General features: G+C 44.3%; 1 protein-coding gene across 1 annotated transcript; it reads left to right on the top strand.

Annotated features, from left to right (window-relative positions):
• The first annotated feature begins 1194 nt into the window (after positions 1-1194).
• Positions 1195-18241, top strand: ABCG5 (ATP binding cassette subfamily G member 5). The gene is made up of 13 exons (XM_035111202.3): positions 1195-1401; positions 1859-1980; positions 2593-2729; positions 2881-2979; positions 4812-4944; positions 8779-8918; positions 9491-9620; positions 10488-10704; positions 10815-11020; positions 13189-13327; positions 15429-15614; positions 16654-16766; positions 17903-18241. Exons 1-13 carry the CDS (start codon positions 1298-1300, stop codon positions 18097-18099), a joined length of 1923 nt encoding a protein of 640 aa, XP_034967093.1. The 5' UTR covers positions 1195-1297; the 3' UTR covers positions 18100-18241.
• The last annotated feature ends 664 nt before the right edge of the window (positions 18242-18905 follow it).

Here is an 18905-nt window from a genome sequence, read left to right as displayed (position 1 = left end):
GAAGCAGGTGGGGGGCAGAAAGAGAATGAGATTGAAGATAACATGTTGGGAATACAGCAGGGGGGGAAGGGCTGAGCAAAGTTTAGACTGGGACAGAGCAGGAGTGGGGTGAGGAGGAATTGGGGTAATTTTTATAGGTGGATAAAACACGGTTTGAACTCGGAAAGTATTAAGGAGCTGCCTGAAATCTCTGGAGACATCGATTCCAAGGAAAGGGGGTAGATTTAGTTTCGAGGGTGGCAATAAAAAGGGGGGGAAAGATTTTGAAAATTAATTATGAATATTTTGGGGTAGAGAATATTGGGTAATAAAGGTAAAGAGAAGTATGAAGGGTAAACGGTTAAAAAGAAGTTTTAAATTGGGAGAAAGAATGTAATTCTAGATTTGGAAACTGCAACAATTAGTTATTAATAAGGAACTCAAGAAGGGGGAATGAGGAAGTCCGAAATGTTTAGATTAGAAATTGGATAATATGATTATGTCTTTTTTTATTTTTGTTTTGGTTTTTCCTTTCTATTTTTCTTCCACTTTTCTATATAAAATGAATAAAAATTATTTAAGAATAAGGTCATGAATTGGGAGATAGGACGTAATTCTATGATGTTTAGCTAAGATCTGGAAATGGTAAGAGTTAATTATCAACAAGGACTGTAAGAAGGGGAAGTGAAGAAGTTTGAAGAGATAAGGTGTGATAATATTGTTATTTTTGTTTTTTGTATTTTTGTATTTCTTTTTTTAAAAAAATCTTTTTCTCCTTTTCCTTTTTTTCTTTATGTAAAATTCAATGAAAATTATTGTTATTATTTTTTTTAAAAAAAGAGAATTCCTGGAGAACAGGTGAGGTCCCTGCGGACTGGAAAGAAGCACACAGAAAAGGATGCTGTGCCTACTAAGACCTGACATCGGTTTCTCAAAAGCAAGGTGGGGGTGTAGTTCAGGGTGCCTTTATGACTGCCAAATTACTGGTTCCAAGTGAAGCAGGTGCTGAACCACAGAAACACACCTTACAGGCAACACAGAATAGCCTAAAACACACTTGTTTCTGAAATACTGTGCTATAGTAAGGGTAAAGGTTCATCAGATAATAATTACGATTGACCTATCATCTGCTACAGAAACATACATGTTTATTATACAATTGAGAAGTAACAGAGCAGGGTCACAGAAAGTTAGAAGCTGCTTGTTATGAATGTTTACAGGGAAGTTGCTTTTTAATTTGTTTTAACTTTAATTTGTTTGTTTTACCAGTGACTGAGAGATCATTAGGAAAATCCTCCCAGTTATTAGGGTCTGCATCATGGAGATGGCAAAGAATAACCCAGGCTCACAGGGTGAAGGCAGGCAGATGACTTCAATGTCGCACGACAGTCTCAGTATCCTGAACGTTTCCTATGCAGTCAGGTAAGTAAACGGCAAGACTGATTATGTGTATTCCAATATGAACTTTACTTAAACTATACCTCCCAGTATAACATGTAGATCAGAATGTTCCAGCACAGTTCTTGGTTCAACATTGCAGACAGCTTTTCGACACATGTCTCTTTTGAAAGCATGCAATTGAATGAATAATGATAATATTGCTTGTTGGCTGAAAGCTCCCAAAGTGATATACAGGAAATTTTAAAGGCATTTTTTTGTCACCTCCTGCAACTCCACCTGTTAAATCTTGGCATAGCATATTTCATGCAAGTTGCAAAACAAAGCTTGTAGGGTTATGAAAATTTCTGCCCACGTAACATTTCATTTTTAGAACGAGAACAATATCCTTTGTCGATCCTTTGATCGTTTTTGAAACACTGCTGTATTTTAATTCTTTCCAAAGTCATTTCACATGAGTTTCTCTCCCTTTCCCTCAAAGGGAGCGTGTGGGACCCTGGTGGGATATTCGATCATACCGTAAGAAGTGGAACAGGCAGATTCTTAAAGATGTGTCATTTCATACAGAAAGTGGCCAGATCATGGGGATCTTAGGAAATTCTGGTGAGTAGTATATACACCTACATTTTAACTAAACATGAATGATCAGGCATTCCTAAAATACGTTTATAAAATCTTGTTAAGTACCATTTTTGAGAAATTCGCTTTAAGATCTGCATAAACCAGTCTTGATGAGTGTTTAGCCCCTATCCATTGGCCCAAGTTGTTTCAGGATATCTGGTATATTCTTGCGCCAACTTCACTTAATACCATATTTAATAGAAGTCAGGTTAATACAAATTTAGCTGTGGCAATGCAAGTGCCTGGCTTCTCTTCTACAATGGGGGTGGAAAGACTTCAGGCTTACAGACGCTCCTTTGCTTCTTACTAGAACCCACAACCAGAAACTAGTGCTAAAGACATAATATATAGAGTTAAAGACTTATGAGCACAGTTATTTGTTTCAAGTACTGTGGTACCTCCAGTTACGAACTTTATTCGTTCCGGAGGTCCGTTCTTAACCCAAAACCATTCTTAACCTGAAGTGCGCTTTTGGCAAAGTTTAATCAAACCTTGATTAATTCAAACTTCTACTAGATCCAGGGATTATGGGCTAGTCTGCCTCCCCCCCCCATTCATAGCAATACTTATATTGAATTTTCCAATTTGCATTAGGATCGGGGAAAACAACTCTGTTGGATGCCATTGCTGGAAGGCTGAGCCATAAAACAAACTTTTCTGGCCAAGTTTATGTCAACGGACAGGAGCTGAAGCCAAAGCAGTTTCAGGACTGCTTTTCCTATGTTCTCCAGGTAGGTTGGTTTTAATTGCATTTCTATAGGAGTCTCTGTCTTTCCTAGCCTTATCTGGGATTGTTCTGCCTACCACAGAGCTATGGCCCCAATGCATTTCAGTTGTCATCACCACAGGGCTAAATTGAATGCTTTCCCCCTTCTCTTTCAGAATGATACCTTGTTAAGCTACCTCACCATAGAAGAGTCTTTGACTTATACTGCCTTGCTAGCACTCCAGGAGCACTCCAGCAACTTTATAAAAAAGAAGGTCTGTACTGCAGTATAATGTTATCAAAAGTTAGCAGACTGAAGACAAGACTGTATGATCCTCTCACAGTTAGGCTCAAGGGTGTCAACTTGAACCAAATAAATGATAATGCCCCACATAACTGATCACATGACACAGCACACACACACACACACCATTTGAGTGGCAATACTCATCAACTTGGCGGGGGGGGGCTGCTCCCTCAAATATTTTATTTGGGAGGCCGAAGGGACCTCGGCTCGTAGGAGTTGGCTCCTATGGTTAGGCTGTTTCAATCCTTTCCATCAAAAAGCATACTGGAACTGCTCCCCCACTAAAAGAAACCCCCCAAAAAACTACAGTTCACAAGATATTATAGTGTTTTAGAGATATAGAGGTCATTTGGAGGTAAACTAATTCAACTTCCAGATCAATGCAGGATCTGTGATTCTGGATCTGCAACCATAACACTCCCGAAAGACGGCCATCCGGCCCCCAGTGAAGGAGGGCCTGCTGTTGGACCCAGAAATGCTACATCGGGCATCCCCAAACCTCAGCCCTCCAGATGTTTTGGACTACAATTCCCATCTTCCCCGTCCACTGGTCTTGTTAGCTAGGGATCATGGGAGTTGTAGGCCAAAACATCTGGAGGGCCGCAGTTTGGGGATGCCTGCGCTACATGGTGTCAGATGTGGAGAATGAGGAGTATGTTGCATGAACTGGGAGATGTTTTCTGGCTGAAAGGCTGCAAGCAGAAAGTAAGAAACTGTAAGAGCCAACAGAGAAAGAAATAAGGCAGTGTTTCCCAAACTTGGGTCCCCGGCTGTTTTTGGACTACAACTCCCATCATCCCCAGCTAGCAAGACCAGTGGTCAGGGATGATGAGAACAGTAGTCCAAAAGCATATGGAGACCCAAGTTTGGGAAACACTGTAATAAGGCTTATCTAGCAACATCTGAAGGACCAGAGGTTTTGCATCCCTGCCTTTCTGCAAAAATATTGACTATTCTACCTGCAGAGAATGCACTCTGTCAGTAAACTATAGAGCAGGCACCCCCAAACTTCGGCCCTCCAGATGTTTTGGACTACAATTCCCATCTTCCCCGACCACTGGTCCTGTTAGCTAGGGATCATGGGAGTTGTAGGCCAAAACATCTGGAGGGTCGCAGTTTGGGGGTGCCTGCTAAATCAAGTCGAGTAGCACAATGAAAAGCATTGAATCAGGGGCATTGGGAGACTTCATGGGAATGATTCCCCCCAACAGCAACCCTGCCGAGAAAATATCCATGCCGGTCCAAGTCTGGGTGAAAGGATTCTGCGTATTCTGGTTGTGAAGAACGATTATAATAATGGTTAGCATTTGTATACAGGTGCTTGAGATTGTTTAAAGCAGAATGCCTTAGCTGCAGACATTTAAAGCACTTAACAGACATTCTCTTGATAATCTTTTTAGTACCTCTAAAAGATAAGTCAGTATTGTTCTAGACCCCTGTTTACAATGGTGGGGCTAAAGCAGAGAAAACATGACCTACCTGGGCCACCTAGTGAATTGCTGGAGAGATTCAAATTGGGCCTTCTTGGCTCATAACTTGCTTTAAAATTATGCCCCTGAAATCAGGACCATCTGAATGCGAATTCAAATAATAGCTTAGTGAATTAGCTACCTGGAGTTGTACGATGGTATATTTCTATTTCGAAGACTATCCGGGCAGTGTATTTTGTGATCATTCTGAATTAGGACTTGCATTTCGTACAGCTTAAAAAAAATATGTACTGCTCAAAAGGATGCTTGAGCTGCTGCGTAGACAATCTAAGACCCCAGGTTCTTCCTGAATTGTCTCTGTATTTTGCAGGTTGATGCTGTTATGGCTGAGCTGAGTCTCAGTCATGTTGCATGCAGTGTAATTGGAAACCACACATTTCGGGGGATTTCTGATGGCGAACGGCGCCGCGTTTCAATCGCAGCACAGCTATTACAAGATCCCAGTGAGTATGGCGCCTAGTGTTTGAGAGCAAAACAAACACTCTGTCCTTTTCGATTAACTGTCACTTGGCACATCCATCTACCACCCGTGTCCCCCCAACCTTTTTCCCCAATAGAACTTTTCATCTGTCACAGGGGCGCAATCTAACAAGGGTAGTTAACAAAGAGCGCAACGTGTCCTCCCCTACTTGGCAGGTATTTTGTACCGGCTGATGCCAGTTCGAACGCTGATGGGATTTGTGATTTAGAAATCCCCAGGTTAGGTGAATTTGTTACAGCAACCCAATCCCTCTAAATAGCATGGGAAGCCTGCCCTAGTGGATATAAGAAACTGTTTTATGGCTTAGTGACAGAGTTGAATTTAGGGGAGCGTGACCGGTCCTGGGCAGTGAGCTGACAGGGGGCCAAAAATTACAAACAAGAGGTGGGGAGGGGCATCAAATTTAGGCATCATAAGGGGTACCACTGAAATTTTAAAGCCCAAAGTCCACCACTGTCAGTGATCCTGTCAATAGCCCTTCAGAGTCTCAGGTTGGGTCTTAGATCAGCTACCAGAGATCTTTTTTTTACCAAATATTACCTTTGCACAGTGTTTAGTGCAAGCTCCCCGTGCTCTAACATGGCTAATTCCCACATTGCACTGCTAATTAATGATCATATGAATATTCTGGATGGGTGGCGCTGTGGTCCCAGCTCCTGCCCACCTAGCAGTTCAAAAGCACGTCAAAGTGCAAGTAGATAAATAGGTACCACTCCGGCGGGAAGGTAAACGGTGTTTCTGTGTGCTGCTCTGGTTCACCAGAAGCAGCGTAGTTGTGCTGGCCACATGACCCGGAAGCTGTACACCGGCTCCCTCAGCCAGTAAAGCAAGATGAGCACCACAACCCCAGAGCTGTCCGCGACTGGACCTAATGGTCAGGGGTCCCTTTACCTTTACCTTCCCAAAGCAGGGCTGCTGACTGATATACACTCATACCTTGGGTTACAGCTGCTTCAAGTTGCATTTTTTCGGGTTGCGCTCCGCGCCGAACCCGGAAGTACCGGAACGGGTTACTTCCGGGTTTCGGTGTGTGTGTGTGTGTGCAGTTAAGTGCTAAATTGCGCTTTGTGCATCCGCAGAAGCGCCGAAGCATGACCCACGCGTGCGCAGATGCGGGTTGCGAACGCTGCGGGTTGCGAACGTGCCTCCTGCACAGATCATGTTCACAACCCGAGGTTCCACTGATCAGGATAGGGTTGATGTGCGTTCTGATTTACAAAGGACTATCCTCTGTAGGAAGGGCAGCCTGTCCTCTATCCGGAGAGGGGGTGTTGTAGCCAATCCTGGTTTAAAGTCAAAGAACGGAAAGGGCAGGAGAGCCATTGAAGTCGCCCGTCAACATCTAGCACTTGAAAAAGCAAACTGAACAGGGACAGGTCGCTTGATTACTATGGTGAGATAGAATCATAGACTCATAGAGTTGGAAGGGACCCTGTGGATCATCTAGCCGAACCACCAGCAGTGCAGGAATGTGCAGCTGGGGATTGAACCTGCAATCTGTTATCATTATTGTGGTTCCACTATAATTATTAGAGCATTTGTTTTTAAGTTTTATATCTATACAAATGAAGCTAGATAGCTCAGACTGTTAAGAGTAGTGTTTCACGACCTTTTTCTGACCATGGCCCTCTTCCAACCTTGTTTCCTTCCTGTGCCCCCCATGGGCGTAGCCAAGGGGGGCAGCTGCCCCCCAATAAGTAAAAAATCAATACAAACCTGAGGTTCTGCCCCCCTAAAAAAAATCCTGGCTATGCCCATGCCACCCACCCTACTGGTAGAAAGGTAGCTATTTAAATGTCTTGTTTGTAAATAGAACATGTTTTATTTATATTGTTTATAATTTTATACAAAATGAAATGATAGAAAGACAATGAAATATTGCTGAAGCAGAAAAGCATAGAATCATAGACACATAGAGCTGGAAGGGGCCCCAGGGGTCATCTTTCTAGTGCAACCCCCTGCAACATAGGCAACTCCGCTAAAGCATCTATGACAGATGGCCATCCAACCTCTGCTTAGAAACCTCCAAGGAAGGAGAGATTAATCTTCCATGTATTATAAAAAGTAAACAACACTTATTTGATCCCAGTCATTTGACACAGAGGGGGAACCCTACAGATACAGTCCAAAAGGCGCACAGGGAATTCTGTATATAGGGGATAATTTTGAAAGGCAAGTGGTCCTCACTGACCTGGTGCAAAAAGACCTGAAGGAGCCCTGGCTGCCTAGATAAAAAAAAATATATAGCCCCACACACCCTTACCTGGGAGTAAGGCCCACTGAACTCAGTGTGGCTTTCTTCTGAGTAGACACTTGGTTATTTACTAGATGCAAGTCAGCAGCACCAGATGACCCTGCTTGGCTAGGCGCTGGGGGGGATTTCACCCCATGCCTTGCAGAGCCGGGTGACGCTGCCGATGTGCCCTGTGCCCCTCAGCAACATCTGAAGGCTCTGATCTGCTGGGGTGGATTGCACCCTGCGCCTTGCAGAGTTGGGCCCAGGCTGCCACCGGGTCCAGCACTGGCGACAGCAATAAGCAGATCTGGCTGTCCCAGTCCTACCCATTGCCACCCCACTTACCTGAACTGGGGATTCTGGATTCTGGGCTCTACTGGTCAAAATAGGAGCCTCAGCGATCGCCATCTTCCGCCGGAAACAAACCAGGACTGCTCCAGGAAAAGGCAAGTGGCAAGAAAGGAGTGCTAGGCTCCTTTACTCATTTGTGATTGGCCAAGTGGATAGCCAGCCAGTCAGGACTAAAAAAAGAGAGAGAGATTTTCCCCTTCACTTCTCACTTATGCACAATTCATGCAATTTTCACCTGTGGCCCCCTTGGGATATCTTGGGGCCATATGGGCCCCGGTTGGGAAATAGCATGGTTAGAGCATGGTGCTGATGACGCCAAGGTTGCAGGTTCAATCCCTGCATGGGATGGGACAGCTGCATATTCCTGCATTGGGCTAGATCAGGGGTCAGCAAACTTTTTCAGCAGGGGGCCGGTCCACTGTCCTTCAGACCTTGTGGGGGGCCGGACTATATTTTGGAAAAAAATATGAACGAATTCCTATGCCCCACAAATAACCCAGAGATGCATTTTAAATAAAAGGACACATTCTACTCATGTAAAAACATGCTGATTCTCGGACTGTCTGCGGGCCGGATTTAGAAGGCGATTGGGCCGCATCCGGCCCCCGGGCCTTAGTTTGGGGACCCCTGGGCTAGATGATCCTCAGGGTCCCTTCCAACTCTATGATTTTATTAAATGTTATGTCTATATGTGTCCTCTTTTTGATGACGCGTTTCCTCTTTTTCAAAAAAACAACAACAAACAACCAAAGCATAAGTGGGCCAAAAATGGATTCAGATGAAAAAATGTCCACAATGTCCAGTCTCTAGCAGTCTTTTTTAAAAAAAAGAACCAACTTAAGTGTCTGGGCCGTGGGTAGGCAAACTAAGGCCCGGGGTCTGGATCTGGCCCAATCGCCTTCTAAATCCAGCCCACAGATGGTCCGGGAATCAGCGTGTTTTTACATGAGTAAAATGTGTGCTTCTATTTAAAATGCATCTCTGGGTTATTTGTGGGGGCATAGGAATTCATTCACCCCCCAAAAAATATAGTCCAGCCCCCACAAGTCTGAGGGACAGGGGACCGGCCCCCTGCGGAAAACGTTTGCTGACCCCTGGGCACATAACGAAGTATTGCGGTAATCTAACCAGGAGCATTATCAGGCTAACACAGAACTGCAGTAACACACCATTATGTGAGGTTTCAAGAGCTATTCCTGTTGTTTTCAGAGGTCATCTTGCTAGACGAACCCACCACAGGTCTGGACTGCATGACGGCCAATCAGATTGTGTTGCTACTATCAAAGCTTGCTCATAAAGGCAGGATAGTGATTATTACAATACACCAGCCACGATCAGAACTTTTTCAGGTAAAGAATACTTGTATTTAACCACGTTTTAATCATGGGTATGCTTTGTACAGGAACAACAACAGGTTTGGTCTCGAGCATTTAAAAATTATTGCTAAACCTTCAACAGATTGCATTCACATAGGTTGGGAAAAACAGATGGTGAACAATGGATTTCTTTGGGAGAGACCTCCTTTCAAATCAATATAATCCCAGATTAAGGAGGCACCCTTAAAGCTTATTCAAAAATGCTATCTTACATTTCTGTTATTGGTGTGGTAGTTCTGCAGCTATAGCCTACTGTTTTGTTATCAGAATGGTAGTTCTGCTATAAGGTTCTGCAACTCTCCAACACTTTGACTTCACCCCTGAATACGCACTCTTCCAATGGCCTGAGACAAACAGATGCCAACAATATGAAGCTATAGAGGGACTTAATTGACTCAAGGAATACACCACACAGATGTGTAGAGCTTTTGCTCATCACACAAATATTAAAACTGTACACTTCCTTTGTCATTAGGTATTCTCTATTTTTTAATATTCTTATCGTAGCAACATTTGCACATTAATGCTTGTTTGTTCCCCCCAAGGTATTTGATAAAATCTGCATCATGAGTTCTGGAGAACTGATTTTCTGTGGAGATTCATCAGACATGATCACTTTTTTTACCAACTGTGGCTACACGTGCCCTGAACATTCCAGCCCTTTTGATTTTTACGGTAAGAGCTTCTCAACTAGGTTCACAAACACAGATCCTTCCAGTTCCCTGGCAAAAACAATTCTATGCAAGTATATTTTGTTCAGTCTCATGGAGTTCAATGAGGTCCCATTAGTTGGAAACTATGCATGATCACAGGCATTCAAAGAGCAGAGTGCTATTAGTTACTGTTTTCAATTCAAAGATCTATAGTGAACAAGCTAAATTGGGGGTTGGGGAAAAGCATGCCATTTGTTTTTATTCTGCTGTGTTACTAGAATGTTTTGTTTGCATAGGATTATGTCCAAAAACATGAAGGTGGTCAACCTCATATGATAGGGTTGCCATATTTAAAAAAGTGAAAATCTGGGCACAAAAGTTGAGCATTTTCTTTTTTGGGGGGGGGGAGTTCTTGCAAAATCTAAAAAACAAACAAACAAAAAACCCTGACATGGGCTGTCATATGTCCTGCACAGAATTGTTTACAAGGGCTGAATACTGGCTATGTCCGGAAAATTCCAGATGTATGACAGCCCAATCATATGGATGAATATAAGGTGTACCGTATATTAAATCTGGCTTAGAGGTATGAAAGCAAGGCGCCTTTTAAGATTGCCTGTTGTTTGTCTTCTGATGTGTTTGCTGATATTATTGTTATTGAATGAATATTTAATAACAGGAACTACTACTGCAATAATAATAATAGCCATCACTACTGCTGCTGCCACCACACAACAAAAGCGCCAGCTCATCTTCCTCCCCGAGCTCAGTGCTGGTGGGGGAAATAGGACATTCTGGGATCGCTTTCGTAATTCTGCGACTCTCCCTGGGAAATTGGGACACTTGGAGGCTAGGGACTAATTCAATATTGTCGGGTAAATTTTTGCAGTGGATCTCACATCAGTAGACTGCCGAAGCAAAGAGCGCGAACTGGAGACTTACAGCAGAGTTCAAACCATCTGTTCCGCCTATAAAAGTTCAGAAATCTTTTGCAGAACTCTGGAGGCGATTGAAGAAACAAAATGCAAGGTGAAGGAGCTGCCGTCAATACCCTTTAAATGCAAAAAGGCCCCCAACGTGTTCTTCAAACTATGGATTCTGCTCAGGTGAGGGAGCACAGCTCAGGAGCGATGAATGCAAGGCCTCCTATTTCTGGTCTCCTTCACAGCAAGAATGATCTTTGCCTGCAATTGCAGTAATTCCTCTTCACTTTCAGGAGGACAACAAGGAATTTATCCAGAGATAAGATCGGAATCCTGATGCGGCTCTTCCAAAATCTGTTCTTCAGCCTCTTTCTTGTATTCTTCCTTCTGAGACTGTCCAGTGATGTTCTTAAAGGAGCAGTTCAAGATCGCGTAGGACTCCTTTACCAGTGTGTAAGCGCTCCACCACACGCAGGAATACTCAATGCTCTGTCATTATGTAAGTTTCTCTATTGCATCAGTAATGGTTGTAGGGAGAAAGGGTGTTCTAAAACAGTACAATGGCTACATTATGGGTTTAGTTTGGAAACCTTTGTGCATGTTGGAGCACAGACGCTATGCCACTGCAACATGAGGCTGGACTGCATCAATAACTCTTTGGAAATAAATTATATTAATCGTCATCACACCTATGTCGTGCTTTAGAATTGTCAAATTCACACACATTATCTCAGCAACCTGCAGAATAGCTCTCTGAGATAAATCAGTATGAGGGCCATTCTGATCAATCTGTGAATCAACGAGATGACATGGTACATGAATGGATGTATTTAATGCTGCAAGGTTATGGGAGAGATTATTAGTATCACATGGGGCAGGTATGAACCTTTTCCCTCCACTATGGTCCCAAAGAAAATTGCACCCCATATAAAGCTACTATTTCTTGGCACCAAAGAGAGCTTGGGGGAGGGGCGAGAACTGCTTCTTGCCCCTAAACCACTGTGTGTGCTGGGGAAATGGTTAAATCAGGCATCCCCAAACTGCAGCCCTCCAGATGTTTAGGCCTACAACTCCCATGATCCCTAGCTAACAGGACCAGTGGTCAGGGAAGATGGGAATTGTAGTCCAAAACATCTGGAGGGCCGAAGTTTGGGGATGCCTGGGTTAAATCCATCCCAGGCTAAATTCCTCCCCCCTCCGCAACAAGGCTGTTATTTTTAAAGGGGGGGACTCACATGTTAAATGCATTCATGCATTTTACACATAGTCTAGTCCGAGTTGAACCTAGAGGTTTGTGAAATTGCCCTCCCCACTGGAAGGGGTGGGGGACAAAAACCACGGAAATCTGTGTAAGGTTGTGAGCTTAGATCATAGCTGCCAAGTTATCCCTTTTTTTAAGGGATTTTCCCTTATGCTGAATAGGCTTTCTCGCGAGAAAAGGGAAAACTTGGCAGCTATGGCTTAGATAAGAGCTGGGAATTGAGCAATAGGAGAAAGGACAAGGCAGTAGGAAGGTAGACTGCTGGAGACTATGGAGTACGCAATATTTGTGTGAGACTATGTGTCTGTGGTGACGCCTTGATGCTATGACAGTGAGATCAAGCTTATGAGAAGCTTCCTGTCCATCTCACACAGCAATACAAAGGTATGCAAATCTTTTTCACCCTTCCTGTGTCCGGGGCAGCTGTCTACCAGCTTCATCTGGTACGCAGGCTGAGATACCTACCTGCCTGCAGACTGTCTCGCGAGAGTGGTGCATGCTCTAGTTATCTCCCGCTTGGACTACTGCAATGCTCTCCATGTGGGGCTACACTATCTGACTTTTAGAAGACATCTGAAGACAGCCCTGTTTAGGGAAGTTTTTAATGTTTGATGTTTTATCGTTTTTTTAATATTCTGTTGGGAGCCGCCCAGAGTGGCTGGCATAGCTGCCAAGTACCCCGTATTCCCCGGGAAACCCCCGTTTTTCCTTACCATTTCCCTGCGGTCTCCTGTTTGAGCTCCTCTCCCATAGAATTCCCTTAAATCCGCTCCTGCCGGCAGCCATATTTCTGGTGCCAGTTTGCCCATCTATGGGCACCAGAAAATGGCCACCGCTGGCGCCAGAAATAGCTTCTAAGCATGCCCGGCGGCCATCTTAGGGGTGGCCGCATGGCGGCGGCCATCTTGGAGGTGGCCGCATGGCCACCCCTAAGATCGCCGCTGCCATGCAGCCACCCCCAAGATGGCCGCTGGACAACTTCTAGTGCAATTTCCAGTGCTGCCGCTGCTGCTGATCCCATATTTTTCTGCAGGAGACTTGGCAGGTATGGTGGCTGGGGGAACCCAGCCAGATGGGTGGGGTGGAAATAGATAGATAGATAGATAGATAGATAGATAGATAGATAGATAGATAGATAGATAGATAGATAATTATTATTCCTCCTCCTCCCAGCACCAGATTACCAAATAGGCAGAGTAGGCACCATCTTTTAGGGGCTCTGCAACAACAGATAAAAATAGTATTTATTTGATCTTTAAATTGGTTTATTAAAGCCACACACACCCTCCATGCAGTCCCCAAGCACTGGCACTGAGGACATCCTGAATGTAAATTCTCCTAAAATGTGTAGAAATACCGTGTGTATTTATTATTCTCCGGTATAGAGTTGTTTGTTTCCCTTTCAGTTCCTGCACTGCGGGCTGTTGGAGACCAAGAAAGCCAAGATGGTTTATATCAGAAGTGGCAAATGTTGCTTGCCTACATACTGCATTTCCTGCCTTTTAGCATCATCAGCATTGCACTATTTAGTACTCTTATCTATTGGTAAGTGCAATGGCAATTGGTATGCCGGGTGAATCTTTCTGTACAGAGCTTACTTGTTGAATACAGGATTCATTCTGTATGGCTCTGGTTTCTCAGATATCTAGCAGGAGATGGAAAGGACGTCAACTCCTGCAGGAAACACGTTACTTCAGCATCCCTAATAGATCCCAAATCTGGCCTCTAGCAAAAAAATCTTATAACTTGTTCAGGACCCTTCAGGCTGTCAGTTTCCGAACCCTGTGTGGCTCCTAGCATCTGCCAAGTGTTTAGTCTAAATCCTTTTGCTTTGAACCCATTGGTCTATGGCAGACCTTCAGTATTTGAAGATGGAGATTTTATCACCTCTAAATTGCTGATTTTCCAGAATAAACTTGCCCAAGAGTTGCAACAACTAACTCCTGCACAGAGTAGACTCACTGAAACAAATGGCCCTAAATTAGACATGGCCCTAAATTAGACATGGTCGTTAATCTAAATGGAGCTACTGTGAGTCAGACAAACATTTCATCCTTTCCAATTTGGAGGGACAGGTGGAGGGATCGCCATTTTAAGTGTACTGTATTTTTCGCTCCAAAAGACACACTTTTTTTCTCCAAAAAGTACTGTATTTTTCGCTCCATAAGACACACTTTTTTCATCCTAAAAGGTGAGAGGAAATGTCTGTGCGTCTTATGGAGCGAATGCGTGGTCCCTGGTCCCTGAAGAGCTTCTGCCGCCGCCTCCCGCCTGCCTTCCCTGACATGGAGCGCAGCTTCAGAGACCTCCGAAGCTGCACTCCATGCCGGCTGTGCGCGGCGAGAGGCGGTGGCGGGAGAAGAGCTTCTCCTGCCTCCGCCTCCCACCTGCTTTCCTCGACATGGGGCACAGGTTCGGAGGTCTCCGAAGCTGCGCTACATGCCGGCTGTGCGTGGTGAGAGGCAGCGACGGGAGCTCTTCTCCCGCCTCCCGCCTGCCTTCCCCGACATGGAGACCTCCGAAGCTGCGCTCCATGCTGGCTGTGCGTGGCGAGAGGCGGCGGTGGGAGAAGCTCTTCTCCTCGCTGCTGCCTCCCACCTGGATTGGACACGCGGCGGGGGAAGACCTTTGCCTTGTTCCGCTGGTCTCTGCCGGTTGCCCCTCACTGCTCGGGGCAACTGGCAGAGACCAGCTGAACACAAAGGGGAACCAGCTGTCAGCGCCTCTCAGCTGATCTTCCTTTGCCTTCTTCCCTTGCTGCAGCTGGTTCCCCTTTTGCTAGACAAATGCCCCTTTCGCTAGGTTTTGTGATCAGAGGTTTTAATGGCCACGCTTCGCACGACGAAGCGGCGGCCATAGAAAACCTTGTTGTCTTGCGAGGCAACCTCCTATCGCAAAACCTATTCGTTAAGGGAAAAATCTGTCTTACAGAGCATTTGTCTAGCGAGGCACCACTGTATCTGTCTGGAAACTGTAGAAATGGGTCCCTTTCCTAGAGAAGCTGCAGAACTGTGAGTTGAACCCCATAAAAACAGGATTTTTTCCCTTTGCAATGAAACTCAACAACTTTGAGCTGATCCTAAAAAAATGGAGCTTTCCCCCTTTGCAAAAGAAGCTTCCTCAAATATTTATTTGGGGGGGGGCAAAGGCACCTAGGCCTCTAGGAGTTGGCTGCTTTGCCTAGGACAATTCAAGAAAGCAAAATACATTTTTTCCTTGTTTTCCTCCTCTAAAAACTAGGTGTGTCCTATGGTCAGGTGCGTCCTATGGAGTGAAAAATACTCCATAGAATGGTATAGCCATATGGAAAGCCCCACCACCACCACATGTGGCTTCTACCCAAACTGCCTCTTGATGTTCATTTCCCCACAGCTGTGGCTTGTGAAGAATGATAGAATCATAGAGTTGGAAGGCACCATGAGGGTCAGTCATCTAATCCAACCCCCGGCAATGCATGAATCTTTTGCCCAGTGTGGTGCTTTAACCCACAACCCTGAGATTAAGAGTCTCATGCCAAGCTTGACCTCCCTAGAGCCACCATTTCTCTTCTGCTCAGTCACGGCCAATTTATTTATCTGAGTGGAAAGATGGAATATTAAACATATTGGTGCTGCTTCTTTTTTAAAACACCCATTTTTCTTTGCAGGTCTATGGGATTTTACCCGGTGGCTTCTAGCTTTGGATATTTCTTTGCTGCCCTCGTAGTACCTCATATAGTAGGTGAACTGGTGACACTTACTTTTCTTGGCATCATTCAAAATCCCAATGTGGTCAGTGGAGTAGCGACGCTACTTAACATGGCAGGTGCCCTAGCTGGAACTGGACTTGTAAGGTAAGCGAAAGAGTTATTTGCAAATATAAAGATACAGTTGCACAATATTGTTGAAACAGTGGTCTGCGTTTATAATGATTAAGATATTGCTGGGAAATGATGGGAAATGAGAGCATTTGGCTCAACAAGATAACCTGTATAGTTGGCATCCACCTGTCTCGAGAGACAATGGAGTTATCCTCCAGGGGTGCAGTCAAACCGCTGCGCTGGCAGCTCCAAAGTGATATCTCCGGGGCACAAGCCTGGACAGGGTGTATGTCCTGGGCTGCCCAGACAACAAGACCCCCCTCTTGACCTCGCTGATGTGCTCCAAAGGAAATCAGAGCAATACATTTGGCACCAGCTTGGCTATATGAGTTGCCAGAAGGAAGCGGATGGGATGCCACCCAACTGTCTTAGGACTCTACTCCAGATTTGTGTAGGGTTTACTCCTTAGCCGTTTCTTCTCCTAAAGAAGTCCTGCAGGGCAGCAGAGGTTTTGGTTCAGAGATTTTCCCAGGTTACCTTCCCAGCTTGACGAGCTCCATCTGCCTCTCACTTCCCTCTACACCACGTACAGAAACTGCATTCTTGACCATTGGACCCAGTATCGGTCTTGCCCGCTCTATCTGCCAGAGCCTGTCTTCACAGGCAGGGGAAGTCCCTAACTCACCGAGGGTTTGAGACCCAATGGCTACTCTCACCTGGTTTAGCTGGCCAGTTGAAGCTGTCCCCAAGGTGTGGCTGCTGTTGCATGCTGACAGCATCTAGAAACTACAGGCGAGAGCTGAGTGCAGGGCGGGGACCAAAGGTGGACAAACTACCCCAGAAGGAACACGATGATGTCATCCACCAGAAGTACTGCCCCTCCCCTAATACCCCACCCACCCCTTTTATGTATAAGCTTAATAAAAATGCAACAAAGGTCCATGTAATCCATCATGGTTTCTGCCTCCGTTGTTGAGATACGTGAGGCTTATAAATGTTTAATATATGCTGTGCTGTGAGATGGGAAACAAAATTACATAATTTGGACATGACTTTCGTTTTGTTTCTGAAGGAATTTGGAGGAAATGCCAACTCCGATTAACATTCTAAGCTACTTTACGTTCCACAAGTACGCCAGTGAGATTCTTGTTGTGAATGAGTTTTCTGAATTAAAATTTACATGTGGTAAGTACTAAAAAGAAAACATACTACCTCTAATTTTATTTATATAGTTTATTCATAAGATTTATATCCTGCCCTTCATCAGAAATTATCTCAGGCTGAATGGCAACTATTAGTGGAAGTTATCCAAAGTAACAGCCATAGCTAGTGAACAAGCCAGAGGTGGGAAAAGCCAATCTTCGCCACTGAGGTCATCTGGGCTTCCAGTAAGAGAGCAGAAACCAGAAAATCTATTTACCCTGATCCAGCAACAGAGATGAAGAAGATTAAATTTATTACCTGCCAGGGCAGGAAACAACAATTTAAAATTCAGAATTAAAACAGGAATAGTGTGAGTCACAAAAACACATATATCAGGTGTCTAAGGCCAGGGGAAAGAGGTGTGTTGCATTTGCAGAAAGCTGTCTAGTGAAGAAGCCAGGTGCACATCTGCAAACACAACACGTTTTCAACTAGTCAACACCAGGCACAAGTGCTGGGAACTCAAATTGTTCTCAAAGCGCTGCAAAAGGCTTGGACACAGAAACTTGTTGGTTACTGCAACTGTGCCTTATTTTTGTTTCTTGGGCTAAAGTAAGTAACTCCATTCAGAACATGTGATATATAATATGTAGGAAAAGCAAACATGGGAGAAACTAAGACAATGGCGTGGTTTGGCAGCACAGTAAGCCAAACTATGGTTTAGTAAGCTTGTGTGAATGTGCAACCTCCTGGAGAGGAGCTCAGTCACAGCCACCGGGTCCCCCTCTGGTCCTTTTTACTGCTGCAATGCCCTGAGCCAGGCCAAAGTTTGGCCTAGCATGCTGCTCCAACAGGGATTCCTGGTTAAACTTTCTCCACACTAACCATGACCAATAGCAAAGTTATTATTGAGAATCAGCTGATCCTGAAAGGACAGGTGTGCTTCCTGGAAGTCTAGAGCTTTCCATATGAACATCTCAGCAGAGACCCTGAAGAAGTGCTTTCAGCTACTTGGGCCAGTGGGACAAATCACCTCAAGAAGGGGTGGGATGGACTTAAATCTTGCCATAGCTGGAGCCGCTGCCCCTAACCAAGTGGCAAGGCTTTCTGAGAATATAAAAGTCTCCTTTTAGAATCTTCAAACCAGCACTGTAATCTGAAAACCTTTCTTTTGATAGGTCACTTCAACGTTTCCACTGCGGCTGGGGCTCCCTGTCCTTTCTCCCAAGGGGTTCAGTTCATTGAAATGATGTTTCCCGGTGCAGCATCCCGATTCACATCGGACTTTTTACTATTATATGCTTTTGTCCCAGCAGCCATAATTCTAGCAATTATCAGTTTTAAAATAAGAGATAAAATTGTTGCCAGGAAATAGAAGTGACACTAAATGGTCTATACAGTATGCTTTTTCACTCTCGCAGTGTGTGAAAGTACAGCGTGAATTATGAAATCTAAACCATTCCCCATTATTTACTTTTAGTCCTTAAGTGCTAATATTACAAAAAAACAAAACCAGCAATCCAGCTGTAGAACAGCATGCATTTCCAGCTGTATCTCTTGCAAATTCAACTGCCAGGGCTGCATGAACAGCACCCTTTTAAAGAAAAGCAACAGTCATATATTGCCTTTTAGGTATTCAAGAGGTGGGTGCTGGATTTAGTTTTTCCACCCCAAACCCAGTTCTATCTGAACAGCTGACTGGTGCAGTTATTTCTCCCCCCCCCCCGACTGATTGCTTTGTTTTCCTCTTCACATTGTGTTTGAGCAAATTATTTTTTTGGGGGGGGATCATCTTTATTTTAAAAATGACCAACTGCATTAATTTGTGGAAATGTCAAAAAGGTTCAAAACAGCAGTTTACAAAAGTCATACAAAAATAGAAATTTCCTTTGCATTCTGTTTAAGATCATATAGTTTTGCTGAATACTTCAATTCAAACAAGCAAATAAAAAAATCCATAAAGAATTTCTAATGGTTAAAAACTAAAGTCCAACAGCCCAAACCTTCCAATAGTCTAAGTAGAAATGCAAATTTTATCATATTAGGCTGGCAAAATCCAGAGAATTGTGTCTCAATTGGAGGAAAAAAATCTCACAATCTCACACTGACCTTAATGCGATGCAGCAAAGGTGAAACTGAGGATAAGGGCATCGACCTGCTGTTAAGATTAATGTTCAGAAT

Source organism: Zootoca vivipara, chromosome 3 (assembly GCF_965207765.1).
Source record: "Zootoca vivipara chromosome 3, rZooViv2.hap1.1, whole genome shotgun sequence".
NCBI lineage: Eukaryota > Metazoa > Chordata > Lepidosauria > Squamata > Lacertidae > Zootoca > Zootoca vivipara.
Note: the sequence above shows the minus strand (reverse complement) of the source record. Positions and strands in the feature narration are given on the sequence as shown.

Bases quoted from the DNA above. Each gene is read 5' to 3' on its own strand.
- ABCG5 (XM_035111202.3), top strand. From the start codon at position 1,298: ATGGAGATGGCAAAGAATAACCCAGGCTCACAGGGTGAAGGCAGGCAG. The intron at 2,980-4,811 runs GTCTGTACTGCA...TGTATTTTGCAG, and splicing joins GCAACTTTATAAAAAAGAAG to GTTGATGCTGTTATGGCTGA. The intron at 4,945-8,778 runs GTGAGTATGGCG...TGTTGTTTTCAG, and splicing joins ACAGCTATTACAAGATCCCA to AGGTCATCTTGCTAGACGAA.